The sequence below is a fragment of the Leptonotus elevatus genome, chromosome 8 (assembly GCF_054856555.1).
Source record: "Leptonotus elevatus isolate MCC_2025b chromosome 8, RoL_Lele_1.0, whole genome shotgun sequence".
In the NCBI taxonomy this organism is placed as follows: Eukaryota; Metazoa; Chordata; class Actinopteri; order Syngnathiformes; family Syngnathidae; genus Leptonotus; species Leptonotus elevatus.
In genome coordinates, this window is record NC_141246.1 from 1,259,143 (window position 1) to 1,274,269 (window position 15,127).

Genomic DNA, 15,127 nt, shown 5'->3' on the forward strand with positions numbered 1-15,127 from the left:
TCTCCTGGCAGGGTCGCAGGTGGATTGGACGCAGGCGCACGCCTCCTCTTTCTTCTTATCTTTAGTGATTATCTAATAGACGTTATCGTCCATGCGCTGCTTTTAAGCGCACCTTGCGAGGCACCTTAGCAGATGAATTAAATGGAAGAGCATTAAAAGATGATGACGTAATTCTGAGGATATGTCGATTTTTGAGTCGACGACAAAGAAATGGCACCTTGCATGAGGGATCAATTTGCAGCGGCTGCAGTCATTCATGATAACATCACCTCGCACCTTCAAAATGGTCAGAACCACTCAAAAATAATCCAGTTCCAAAAGTCGCATGTGCACAATATGCTGTCCAGCAACACTCAGGGGTGTCAAACATATGGCCCCGGCCTGTTAGGGGGTCCAATTTGGCTCCGGAAGATTTTTAATAGACGGAACTAGAGTTGTTGATTATTTTGTCGATTAATCGGTGAATCCAGTAAAATAAAACATTATTTCAATATGAACAGCGCAGAAAACATAAAATTATTATTCAGGTCCTGGTATGGTACGTAACATGTAATGTACATGTTTTAATTTATTTTAGATTAAGATTTAATTTATTTTAGATTAAGATTTAATTTATTTTAGATTAAGATTTAATTTATTTTAGATTAAGAAATTGGGTAATATTTACTGGTGAGAAGTTGAAATTTTAAGGATCTTGACCAGTTTTAATTGAAAAAGTATCAAAACAATTCATAGATAATCAAAAATAATTGATTGTGATAATCAATTAATCGATGCACCTCTAACTGTTGTTGCTAATTTACCACTGGAGGGCGCACTGGTAACCACTAAAATAACATTCCGAAATTGGCTTTTACTCGGGATTTGACGCTTGGTATTGATCAGATGCGAAATTGCTCCTTCGTGGTCATTAACTCATTCACTGGCAGCCATTTTCACTGAAGCAATCTTCTTCACTTTTACTGGATTTTGACCACAGAATATGGTGTTCTATTGCTATAAAAACATGGAACCTACCAAAAGAAAGATTAGAGTCTAGTATATCCCATCTGTTGTCCGTTTTGCAGCAATTAGTATTAGAATATAGCTACGTTTCATTATTATTTACAAATGTATTAAAAATTGTGAGTAAAAGAGCATTTTTTTCAACATAGCCCTGATTGATTGATTGATTTTGCTCTGCTGCCACCTGCTGGCCGTTTGTGTAATAACTACAATTTCTTCAACTGTTCTTGACAGTTGAGAGGCTGCATCAAAGCCTTCTGTATGCTCTAGCATGAAAAAACATTATTTTTTTTTTAAACATATTAATACGTCTTTGGGACAACTCCCCAAAAATGGAACGTATCTATACTACAAATAATCCAGAATGTCAATCTGTGTGACTATGGAAAAAACGTAATCATGTATTGCTATTGGTAAAAAAATTAAAAAAAAAATAATAATTAAAAAAAAAAACTATTTTATTAATTCAATTGATTTGTACCGGTCATAGTCGATGTTACTTTTTAAAAACATTAACTGGGTCATGTTGACTTGGTAGATTAATTGTACTTAAAATAGCATTTGCTCAAAGGCAAAAGGTCTGGTTTGGATTTATGCAGGCCGGACTCCATGACACTGCCCCTGTCATCAGTCTCTGCCCGGCAACACGCTCACACACACATACACAATAAAAGAGTGTTGCCGTTGTGTCGTTCTTGTTGCACGGCTGAGTGGGGCACAAAGCAATAAGGTAGCCTAATGGTGCATAAATGCGCTCGCACGCCGCAAGGTCAAATTCCTCTCTCTCTCTCTCTCTCTCTCTCTCTCTCTCTCTCTCTCTGTGTAGCATTTGAATGTACAGCACAGCAAGATGCTATGATAGGAAAAAAAATCACCTTTTTGAAGACCAAGCAGTCCTCCACGTGCTCGGCATAGACGGAGGTGAGCCGGTACTGGTTCTCGATGGGGATGTCCAGCTGGTAGCCGGTGAGGATGTAGCAGACGGTGCGGAACTCCTGGATCTTCTGCTTGAACACTTCCTTCAAACGCTGGTTCTTCAGCTCTGACAGCTCGATCTGCTTCAGCAAATCTGAAGGAGGGAAAAAAAAGAATAATCTTGATACTTTTCTGTACACCCAATTTCATGATGATCAGTTAAACCGGAGTCGGGGACTCATTCCCCCCCCCCCCGAACTATCAAGGGGGAACTTCTTGAGGGCTGATACGGACCCTTGCCAATAATCATTTGATTTCACAGACAATACATGGAAATGCTGTCCTTGAGCATTTCAACAAAGTTGCTAACCAAAACAGTAGCACCTACTAGCCAACAGTCTTTCAACTGTAGAGTGCTACGAGCATTCTGTAAATTATTCTGCTACATTAGGAGAAAAAAAAAAGCCAAAGCTCTCAAGTACGTTTGCTGCAGTCTCGCGCGATGGCGTCCATTTTGCATCATCTGTCGAACGTCAGCGCGACGCAAAATAAACCTTCGCTGAATTGGCGCGCGAACAAAACCAATGAGCGAAAAGTTGTGCGCTTCTCACCCAGCACCTCCTTTGGCGGCGGCAGGCTAAGGTTGGCCGAGCGCAGGGCGGCATCCACGTCGGCCCCGTGGCCCCCCTCCTGCACTTTGCGCACCACGTCCCGGAGGCGGTCCACTTCCTGCCGCAGGGCCTCGGTCTCCCGCTGCCGCTGTTGCTTGGCCACCGCCGTGGGGTTCATCTTCAAGTTGAGCACGCGGGTCTTGAGGGGGTCGTAGTCGCCCTGAGAAACGCAAATTGATGAAAAACAATTTTTTTTTTTACCTTGAAAACGGACCCACAAAACTGCTAAGACAACCAATTGAGAGAGAAACCTCCAGAAACAAACGAGAAATTTAAAGAGGCCTGAAAATGAAGAACGGAACCGAAGAAGAATGACGAAGGCAACCGTGTGGTGCAGTCAACGGGCTGCAGGCTTGATGTCATCGTCGCAAGTAAGGGTTATACCAATAATAATAATAATAATAATAATATGCACTCCAATAATGTTGCTCAATTGAATAGTGGGTGGCTTCAGGCAAAAGGTGCTGTCCTGAGTTGTTTGTAGGGCCGGGCAATAAATCTAATTATTTTATTATTATTTTTCATTTTGAAAATGGAATTCATCCATCCATCCATCCATTTTCTGTACCGCTTGTCCTCACAAGGGTCGCGGGGTTGCTGGAGCCTATCCCAGCTGGCTTCGGGCAGTAGGCGGGGTACACATTTTGAAAATGGAATCGTTGAAAATGTATTAAATCGTGAAATCGAATTTTGTCTTCTGGATTATTAAAAGCTGTTGTTCTTATGTTCTTTTACATCCAGATGTTATTGTGAGTTGTAATTTTGCTAACTAGCATAAATGTTTAGTTTATGTTAAAACTGATTTAGAATCATTATACATATTGTTGTCTGGACATTTTGCACAGGAATTATTTTTTGAATGAATGAAACCTTTAAATAAACGTTTGTTGGCTTTATTAGTCAATTAAAATCGTCCCGAATGACTGAAAATATCGAGATTTTATTTTTGGGCCATATCGCCCAGCCCAAGTTGTTTGTTATTCAACTTTTGATTGAAAACCCTTCAGTGAAATCAGAAGATTGACCAGCATCACAAAACGACATAAAAACTATAATGTAGAAAATTCTTCCACAAGATTTAACCCAACCCACAAAACAACAAAGAAAATCCAATGAGTTATTTAAGCAATATAGAAAATGGCACCATACCAATTGGACACAGAAGTTGAATTAAAAAACTGCAACAACATAAACACAACTCTAACTCAATAATCAAAGAGAAGCGGAAAGCAACGGATTTCCTTTCCTCAACCCAAAACAACAAACACGCACGCGAATCTTAACCACGGCCGACTCCCGCAGAGGCGGCGGAACACAACATGCGAGAGAGAATCAAATTAGCGCTCGTTGCGCACAGCCTGCGGCATTAGCGAGGTAAACTAAGATAAAGTGACGCAACATAAACGATCGTTTAGTTGGCAACAGAAAACATTTCAAAGAGAAACCCCCGGCAAACGAATTTCGTGACGTGCCCGAGGCACGAAATTCTTTGGAAAACAAGAATGCGCTTGAAAGCGGAGATGTGGTGGGAGGGCCTCGTCCAACAGGGTCAACGTATGCACTGTGGGGGGGGGGGGGTACAATAGTAGGAGACACGAGCAACCCAGAGAGGGTGACTTCTATCAGAATCAAGAATTTGACAACAAGGTCGACCAGGCAAGGCCAAACAATGTACGGGTTAAAAAAAAAGAAAAAGAAGTGAGGACAGGACAGGACAGGACAGGATAAGAGAGGAAGTCTGCGACTATTCTCATTCATCTCGGCCACTTCATTCTCAGGCCAGTGAATGGATCGCAAATGGACTGTTCTGAGGTTTGATTAGGACTCCTAAACAAGCCCTGTTGCATAAATTGATAATCGTATCAGACTAATGAATGAAATAATAATAATACAATTTTATTATTATTATTTATTGTTATTATTATTTTATTTTTTTAATGAAATGATTTGTATTTACAAACCATATACAGCGGTTGAATAAAGTCTTGGATATTTGCGACAAAATGCACATTAGTCTCATGGAAGATGTAAAAACGTACGGAAATCGTAAAACGCATGTTCCGTTCACTGAAGACGACGGTCTTTGATAGTTACAGAACACATCAATTGGGCTCGCTGAAGACTAAAGTGTCTTTGATAATCACAAAAAAACGTACATTAGGTTCACTGATTTAGTCTTTGATATTTACAAAAATGTGTTGCAAAAATGTTAAGTTCATTTCACCGAAAGTCTAACACTCATCTTTGATATTTGCAAAAACAAGACAAAATATCCTCAGAAATGTCTTTGTAATCCCGAGTTGTTTGACAAACTCGCACCAAATCTATTCGGAGTCATCTCGCGCCCAAAGCCAAGACAACAAAGCCTTTTTTGTTCCCTTATCAAGATAGCGCAACAAAAAACTGTTTTAATCCGCATTTTGTATTACGGGAGCCAAACGGATGCAAATAGACGGAGGCGCGCGTTGGGGGGCTTCGTCCGTCTTTCTCTCTTCTCGTCTCAAAGCGGACCCCGGCTGCAGCGGATCGCTTGATGCAATCTCTTGCAAGGGCAACAATTTTCTCCCGACTTGGACCCTTGACAGCAACAACATGAAAAGACAAAGCGGAGAAATATTGCGCCAGCAACATTTTTGACTGGAAGTGAAGCCCCAAATAGAAGAAAAGGAAATTGAACAATAATGTTGATGCTTTAGCGGACCATTGCTGGTTTTATATACACGGACTCGCTACATGTTTGCTTATTTGCTGGGCTGCTTACGTGGAAGAAAGTGACGTCCACTGTCATCTATACTGCATCTTTGGAATAGAGGAGGGAGCCAAGGAGACGTGAAAGAGGGAAGGTTGTTTTCTTTCTGCAGTACCTTGTCAAGAATGCGCTGGTATGAAGGAACAAAGGCGTTAACAAAGAATAGAAGTGTGTACGTATGTTTTAAGAGCTAGCAAAGATAGTCTTTGTTGACGCTTACGTAAGGGGGGGAAAAAAAGGGGATCAAAGACACTTGAGGCTTCAGTCACGATACACAACACGGGCCAACGTAAAAATAAAAGCCTAAAACTGGAATCAATGTATTATTTGGGAAGCTTTTATTTTGAAGTTAGCCTTTGCGTTGGTGGTACGTTGTTTGCAACTTCCTTGACACGCCAAAGAAACTGTTACTGGAGGTAATGAAGGAGTCGTATGACTATCACAAAGTACACAAAATGAGAGATCAAGTCCGGGCTTCGGCCTTCCTGGGTGGCGTTTGCATGTTCTCCCCGTGCTTGCGTGGCTTTTCTCCGGGTACTCCGGTTTCCTCCCACATTCCAAAAACATGCATGGCAGGTGAATTGGACACTCCAAATTGTCCATAGGTGCGATTGTGAGTATGGTTGTTCGTCTCTGTGTCTCCCTGCGATTGGCTGGCAACCAGTACAGGGTGTAACCCCGCCTACTGCCCGAAGCCAGCTGGGATAGGCTCCAGCAACCCCGCGACCCTTGTGAGGACAAGCGGTACAGAAAATGGATGGATGGATGGTATTGTGGGCTTATGTGAAATCCTGGTACACCATAGAAAGTCCTGGTACGCTCGAGGCTAAAAGTGAGAGGTGTATTGGTGTGTACCGGCCTACTTAAAGCACTCTGTTAAAGTAAAAAAAAAAAAAAATTTTTTAAACTTCCTCCGGGATCCTAATGAATTATTTTTTTAATATAACATTTTAATGAGTATATTTAATAATATAATATAATATTTTAATTAAAATAAATAGAATTTTGACTCTTCAATAAACCTAAAGAACACGTTTTTGTAAATATCAAAAGCGCTCTTCGACCGTCTTCACACTTAATCAGGTTTGGTCAAGTGTAAACAGTGCACTATAATCCTTTAATCTTTAATACACCAAACATTTATGTCTCTGAAAATATCAAAGCAACACTTTAGTCTTCAGTGAGCCCAACACACATTTTTGTAAACACTGACAACAATCTCGTCTGCAATTAACCTCGTGTACGTGTCTTTGCGAGTATCGAAAAGACCGAAAATAAATCACCGAAGACGCCATTCGGCCACAAAGACACTTGGTTGAATCTCAATATTTTTGACGTAATTCAAAAAGCCGGTCATGCCTTTTCATCCGGTCACTTTCATTCATTCCTGTCGTGTCGGCCCCCCCCGCAGAGCGCAGGAAAGTTGAGGTGGGGGGGAAAAAGCAGCTCCAAGGAGCCGAGCCGATCCATTGGCCGCACTCGCGCACTCGCGCCTCCCCACATTTTCACGGTAATTGCCTTAAACGTGTTGGTCATGCCTCAGAACACAGAGATTCTTTTCACACCGCCGCCAAATTGAAGCAAAAAACGCTGGCTCTCACACGTTTCATTATCGCCGCGCCGGGCCCGGCTCGGTTGGGGACCTGGAGGACCCGACGACCGTGGGGGATGAAACGCTCACGTATGGACAATTTGAAAAGAGGAGACGGTGGAACTGAGGAGCTCAGTTAAGTGCGGCCCAAAGCGCACCGAGCCACGCGGACGAACACGACTAAACTGTCTCGCAGCGTGCAGGCTTCGGCAACGACTTTTTTTTGGCCACGAGTGGCCAACTGGCAGCCAATAGTTTTGCTTGATTTTTTATTTATTTTTTTACTTAAGGGTATTCCAAGTTAATACATATTGTATTTTGCAACCGCCATTAACTCATTCACTGCCATTGACGGCTATAGACGTCAAAAATTCATTTGAACTATTTCTAGTTAGTTTAACATTTTTTTCCACTTTTGTTAACAAGAGTATGAAAACCTAGAAAAAATTATTGTATATTTAGAACAGATATAACATTTGTGATTAATCGTGAGTTAACTATTGAAGCCATGCAATTAATTACAATTAAATAATTTAATCGCCTGACGCGATTTAAAAAAAGAAAGAAAAGATTATTAAAAATTAGAGGCGTCAGGCGATTAAAATTTCTAATCGTAATTAATCGCATGACTTCATTAGTTAACTCACGATTAATCACACATTTTATATCTGTTCTAAATGTACAATAAAAAAATGTAGGTTTTCATACACTTGTTAACAAAAGTGGGATTTTTTTTAACTAATAGAAATAGTTCAAATGAATTTTTGACGTCTATAGCCGTCAATGGCAGTGAATGAGTTAATGCCAATTGAACATATGTTGGCTAAAATGTTGAAGGCATTCAAGGCTGAATTCTCGCGGTATTTATGAGTTCACAAACTCCAGAGAATACATCTTGTACCGAGTCTGTTCATTTGGACCAAACAAAAACGACTTTGGTAGCCATAACCTAAAATGAACATCTTGTATTTTGCTGCACGCTGTTGCAAAAAAAAAAAATAATTATGCTGTTTTTGAGGGTCGAAAGGTGAACACTCATGAAACTTTGCGCGCACATGAGGCCTGGCAAAAACATCTCCATTTTAGAGGGCAAGTACCCCAATATGGATTGCAAAGGCCCTTTAATAGCTACTTGCAGCTCTCGCTTTGCTTGGATTTGGTACGATTTACTTTTAGCCAGACTTTCTGGAAGGGGTTAATATCAAAATCCGAGGTTCCACTGTTGTGATTTTCACAGTCATCCCAGCCATCTGCGTGAAAGCATCACCACGATGTGGCCCACGTCCAAAATGAGTTTGCCCCGCCGACCCTGGGCGAGGTGGTAAGAAGACGGTACTTGCCTGCAGGTTGTGTCTCTCCAGTCTCATCTCCAGCGTTTCGTTCTGCTCCTGCAAACGCTGCCGCTCCGCCTCCAGATCCTCAATTTTCTGCCTGTAAAATGTAAACGGAGTTTTTTATTGAACGACGCCCAATGATTGCCAATTACTGCTCGTTTGACGAAGCCAGCAACCAAACGGTAATTGGCTGCGTGGGCGTCGCCACCGACCTGAGCATGGTGACCTCCTCTTTGCTCACTGACGAGAGGATGTCATCTGTTGAGGCCTGCAGCTTCTTCAGAGATTCCATTTCAAACTGCATCTGTAACATAGATAGTTTTTTTTTTTTTTAAAGACTCCATAGGCTTAAGTGAAACCAACATACAGTATAGGTTTTTATTCATGTGCAAGACACATTTGTTTTTAGTGAACCTCACGTCCGTTTTCATAAATATTAAATCAGTGAATGTAACAAATGTGTTTATGTAAAAAGCAAGCAGACACATAATTCTTTAGTGAATCTAATGTACAGTGTATGTTTTTCTAAAAATGTGCCACTTGCGTCTTCAGTCAAATCAACATACAATTTTTTTTTATAAATATCAAACCAACTGAAGTCTTGTGCGAATGTTTTTTTTTTTTTTAAATATTGACACTTCAGTCTTCAGTGAATCTAAGATACGATAAGAAAATCAAACACTTCAAACTTCAGAAAACTTTGCACACACAATGTAAAATATCAGACAAGCTTCACTATATATATATATATATATATATATATATATATATATATAGATATATATATAGATATATAGATATAGATATATAGATATATATATATATATATATATATATATATATATATATATAGATATATATATAGATATATATATATAGATATATAGATATAGATATATAGATATAGATATATAGATATATATATAGATATATATATATATATATATATATAGATATATAGATATAGATATATAGATATAGATATATAGATATATAGATATAGATATATAGATATATATATATATATATATATATATATATATATAGATATATATATATAGATATATATATAGATATATATATATATAGATATAGATATATAGATATAGATATATAGATATAGATATATATATAGATATAGATATATATATATATATATATATTAATAAAGGTTCTTTAGTCCTTGACTAATCTAACATCCACAGTTTTGTCTTTAGTGAACCGAACTTACAAGTTGCAAATTCAAAGACACTTCACTGAACGTACCGAACAAGTTTTTCTTCAGACATGTTTAAGTCCCGAACGTTGATATTTCATGAACGATGAAGACAATTTAGAGGAAAATGGGCTCGTGAATCTCCATCCGAGGCGTGCGCCCCAAGACTTTGTCCACCTTCTCCCTTGCAAGTGTTTGTTTTGCCACTGCGACATTTCCGGCAATTATTCCTCATTTCCATTTGCTGACAGCATCTGCCGTTAATCCTCGCCGCTGCCTCCCCGAGACAGATAAGTAATTACTGCTCTGGCAGACAGGTGGATTTCACGCGTCAATAGCTACACGCCGCCGCCGCCGCGTTGACGTCTCCCCGGCAACGAAGGGGCCATGAAAAAGTAGGATGGCGCGAGCGCAGACATGGTGACGGTCAAGTTGAAGAAGGGGAGTACGGGGGGCACGTCTGCCGGCGCCTCTTTAGAAGACTGAGAGCATGCTAGAGAATGCAAATATGCCTCTGCACCAAAAAGTCCACGCATCAGGTGGGCCACCACGCTCAACCCAAGCATGTTAGGAACGGCGAAGCTTCACTCTTCATTTGGCTTGTCGGCGGTCAAAACTCGTTTGCTTCCACACAAACCCGGAAATGTAGCGCGAATGCTATCCAGTGCGAGTGAGTGACGTCAGTGCACTGGTGGTGCGTACACTGCTGCCTTCAAGTGCGCCATCGGAAATTACCAACACGGCTACTCCTGCTCAGTCACAACTTTAGATGCGCTTTGGAATATGGCACCGTCCGATTTAACCTGAATCGTGCCGTCATCTGTACCGATCCCACCCGGAATCTCTGCTCATCTTTGTACTCATGTAATTTCTCATTTGTATTCCATCCATCCATCCATTTTCTGTACCGCTTGTCCTCACAAGGGTCGCAGGGGTTGCTGGAGCCTATCCCAGCTGGCTTCGGGCAGTAGGCGGGGTACACCCTGTACTGGTTGCCAGCCAATCGCAGTCATTTGTATTCCCTGATCGTAAAATGGCTGCAGGAGGGAGGCCGATGATGGTATTGGTCACTGCCGCGAGTACCGATATCTTAAAATAATTATTGGCACCAATACCGATACCTGGTATCGTCACCCATCATAGTCAGAATGATACCACCTGACAACCTCAGCTTTTTAACAGATGTGCTGCTTTTAATATCGGGACGTGACGACGGCATTTTAATATCGGGATATCACAATGTTGCCGTTATCGATACATCCCTATTTGTGTATGGAATGTGCTACAAAATAAAGTTGCCTTGCCTTGTTTAATTTTGTTCACGAATATGTTTTGTCAATTTTCGTTGTATTGATTTTGTTAGTTTTCGTTAACTAGAATTACCTTGGACTACCTTTTGGATTACCTTCCTTTAAAAGTATATTCACGTCATTTGTTTGTGCAAAAGGACTGACAAATGCCAAGAACAACCTCGGAAATTCTAGTCCGTCATTTTTCAGTACGAAAACCCCACCCAACTGGACATCCATTTTTTCGTGACATCCATATTTCAATGTTAAGAGAAGAAGTGTGATGTGGCGACGTGGCATTAACGAATAGAGCTTTTTTTTTGCTGTGCGGTTGATATTTTTAGCCAGCGCTTGAATATAGGACACGTTTTCCACGCCGCAAACATCAAGCAACTTGTGAGGTCAAAGAAAGTGAGAAGGCTGACAGCGCTACTATAACGATTTACAGCTTGACGCTTGTTTACCAAACACTTCAGCTTGAAATGCAGAGGTTTGATGGGTAAATTGGGCGTGCGTGTGCATGTATTCGGACTTACGGTCTGAAGCTGTAATTTAAGAGTGCCAGTCTCGTCCTGTGCTTTGGTGAGCTGCACCTGAGAACATGAACACAACAACGTTAGATACAAAGCTTCACCGTTCACAGTAGATGGACTTAAAAAAAAAAAAATCCCTATTCATGTTTTTTGTGTTTCTTCTATAATGTCTTAAGATGTCATTAGATAGTAGATAGTACAGTAATTTCTAGACTATAAGGCGCTACTTTTTTCACTTGCATTCGACCCTGCGGCTAATACAAAGGTGCGGCTTATCCATCAGCTCACAAGGAGGCGCACTATAAAGGAAGCGCAAGAGTGTCAGGCAGAGCAAAACAAACCAAGTGAGCCCAAAAACAGTAGGAAAGACAGAACGAGAGCGAGACAATTTGCACTCTGATTATGGAAAAGAAAGTAGCGGGAACCCGGGTAACATTAAAACACCTTTGGCTTGTAGTGTGCCCCTAATTTAGCTAGCGCGGCTAATAGTCAGGTGCGCCTTGTAGTCCAGAAATGACTGTATGTTGAAGTGGTACATTTTGAGTGAGACTAATATCTCTGTGCGTTGGGGACAGAGATGGGAAAAGTACTGACATTCTCTAATTGAGTAAAAGTACAATTACTTGGGTAAAAGACAACTTTGATGAAAGTAAAAAAAAAAGTCTTTCTGTTGTCACTTCTGTCATTCCCCCCCCGCTGAAAACACTGTTATCAGTGCTTCTTCTGTAATGTCTTAAGATGTCATTAGATAGTAAATAGTACAGTAATTTCTGGACTATAAGGCGCTACTTTTTTCACTTGCATTCGACCCTGCGGCTAATACAAAGGTGCGGCTTATCCATCAGCTCACAAGGAGGCGCACTATAAAGGAAGCGCAAGAGTGTCAGGCAGAGCAAAACAAACCAAGTGAGCCCAAAAACAGTAGGAAAGACAGAACGAGAGCGAGACAATTTGCACTCTGATTATGGAAAAGAAAGTAGCGGGAACCCGGGTAACATTAAAACACCTTTGGCTTGTAGTGTGCCCCTAATTTAGCTAGCGGGCCTAATAGTCAGGTGCGCCTTGTAGTCCAGAAATGACTGTATGTTGAAGTGGTACATTTTGAGTGAGACTAATATCTCTGTGCGTTGGGGACAGAGATGGGAAAAGTACTGACATTCTCTAATTGAGTAAAAGTACAATTACTTGGGTAAAAGACAACTTTGATGAAAGTAAAAAAAAAAGTCTTTCTGTTGCCACTTCTGTCATTTCCCCCCCGCTGAAAACACTGTTGTCAGTGCGTGTTTTACAGTCGGATTCCAGTATGGAGTAATGAGACCCTCACAAAGACTTAACTTATCGTGAAGTGTGACGCACGCACGAGGTTCAGTTGACATTTTGCAGCAAATTTATTCCTGATGGACTTTCACTTGATTCTTGATGGCAGTTCCCAGGGTTAGGAAGTGAACTAAAAATGTATCAAATACTTTTTTGAAATTAACCTAGCTTCAAATTTCTTTCTTTAGATCATAGATGGCAATTTTATTGGTTTCAGTTTCTGTTTAAATGTATTAGTTTTAATTTTCCTTATTGTTTTAAACAGTATTTTGTTCCAGTCAGCCAACTATACATTACAAAGTTTAAACCAGTTTTTTTCCCATAGTCCCCTGTCACTAAAGAAAGTCATAAAATCCTTCAAGTCACTTGCCCCATCTAATTGGAATAGTCTATTTGTTAATATTCATTTGTTGTCTTCGCTCCATATTTTTTTAAATATCTTGTATAATTATTTAAAAACAGATTGTCAATGTTTTCAATAATGTTTTGTCACACAGTATTTTTATGGTTTTATTTTATTATGAAATAATTAGAACTTTGTTGTGTTGAGATTAAGGTTGTCTCTATAACTATTAATTTATTCTATTTGTTTTTTGTTTTCTTCTTTTTTTTATTTTTTTTATTTATTACTGTCTTTTATGTCTGGTGTGTCGTTACAGATTGCCTTGTTGTATTTTTTTGTGTGGGAACCCCTCGCAAACGAGATATTGCATCTCAAGGGGCTTCAAGATTTATTTATTTTTTTTTAACTAGGCACATACCAATATTTGTCAAAATGCTGAATACTTGTACTACTACTAGTGGAGGATCTGAGGAATTGTGCCATTGTCACCGCCCGGACTGAAAAAAATGGACTGGCAAAACCAGGCTGGTTCCGAGTAGCAGTAGATTTTGGAGCCATTTTAGGGCATTAACAGAAAGAGTGAAATTGTGATGGAGTTCCCCAACGCCGAAACGCCAATCAACTAAAATGTCGACTGCCACACACCTCCATCTCCGCGTTGAGATTCTGCGTCTTGTGCAGCACTTCCTCCGCCTCCTTCACACGCTTGCCGAGCTGCGGCGAGTGTTCGGCGGGCGCCAGCTCGCTGTCGTACGACTCCAAGATGGAGCGCATGCCGTCGCGTTCCTGCAACACACACACACACACACACACGCACACACACACATTAACCTCCTGGGAAATCTCCTTACAGACGGGGTCGCGGCTTTGCTGTATTTCTGACACATAGCATTTGTGAAGGAAAATGAAGTGTGTCTCCTTATTTGCTATTTCCCTGATTGGCCTGCCACTTCTCAACAGTCGGCGTGTGACAGACAGGAAAAGGCTTCTTTTTTTTTTTCGTGTGTGTAAATGAGAAACAGGCGGCTGACGAGAGGTGCTCGGGGTGACGCTTGTCGCCGTTACTCCTCACGCGGGACTCCAAACAGGAGAGGATGAAGACGGGGCGAATCAAAGCGCAAGTTATGACAGAGGAGCGTCTCCGGGCACATGATGTGACGCCGCCTCCTCTCTCACATCTCACATGAGAGGGTTTGAGTATGTGAATGGACAGATTTATTTATTCACTTTTTTTTTCCCAGACCGACACGAGTACAAGTACTCAACTTTTGAGTAGTCACCGATACCAAATACCAGATACCACTAGTACAGGGATGGGCAAACTCGGTCCTCGAGGGCCAGAGTCCTGCAGGTTTTGGATGTTTCCCTCCTCCAACAAAGCTGATATATGATCAGCAAGCTCTGTATAAGCCTGATAACGATCCTGATGACTGGAATCAGCTTCTGTTGGAAGAGGGAAACCGCCAAAACCTGCCGGACTCTGACCCTCGAGAACCGAGTTTGCCCACTCTTGCACTAGTACATACAATTCTACCCAAAAAAAACAACACTAACGACAACTACGACTACCGCCAACTAACAACACATCGGATTCCTATAATCACCTCATCAGCTCAAGCCGGTAAAATGAATGCACACGCCCTCAGTCCATTCACTTTTCAGCGTCTACACTTTTCTGACTTTTGACAATGCCATACTTCATCACGTTTGTCGTGAGGATGCGTGTACCCCGGGAAAAACAAAAGAAAAGTTTGTGAGCTAACCGAACCCGGGCTCTGTCAAAAGACCCCGGCCGGCTCAAGTAGAGCTGCCCTCGTGCGCACCTATTCAAAAATAATCTATCGGTAACACTGAATATATTCTTCTCGGGGTCCGGATCTGAACCGCGGTCTGCCTTTCGGTGACCCCTGGCCTCAGGTCCTCAAAGTCTGCAGTCCTGCATGGTTAGAGGTTTCCCTCCTCCAACATACCTGAATCGGTTCACAAGCATATTATGTTCCCCTTCGTCTGACCATTAGCGCGGATTTTAAACATCCATCCATCCATTTTCTGTACCGCTTGTCCTCACAAGGGTCGCGGGGTTGCTGGAGCCTATCCCAGCTGGCTTCGGGCAGTAGGCGGGGTACACCCTGAACTGGTTGCCAGCCAATCGCAGGGCACACAG

General features: G+C 41.2%; 1 protein-coding gene across 1 annotated transcript in view; it reads right to left on the bottom strand.

Moving 5' to 3' along the window:
- mad1l1 (mitotic arrest deficient 1 like 1) overlaps positions 1-15,127 on the bottom strand; it is a 43,060-nt gene that overhangs the window by 10,273 nt on the left and 17,660 nt on the right. The window contains exons 12-17 of the mRNA XM_086083529.1: positions 13,609-13,749; positions 11,307-11,363; positions 8,478-8,569; positions 8,272-8,362; positions 2,532-2,751; positions 1,881-2,074 (exon numbers count right to left, since the gene is read on the bottom strand). Of these exons, the coding sequence (XP_085939655.1) occupies positions 1,881-2,074; positions 2,532-2,751; positions 8,272-8,362; positions 8,478-8,569; positions 11,307-11,363; positions 13,609-13,749 (795 nt within the window). The remainder of the gene's footprint in view (positions 1-1,880; positions 2,075-2,531; positions 2,752-8,271; positions 8,363-8,477; positions 8,570-11,306; positions 11,364-13,608; positions 13,750-15,127) is intronic.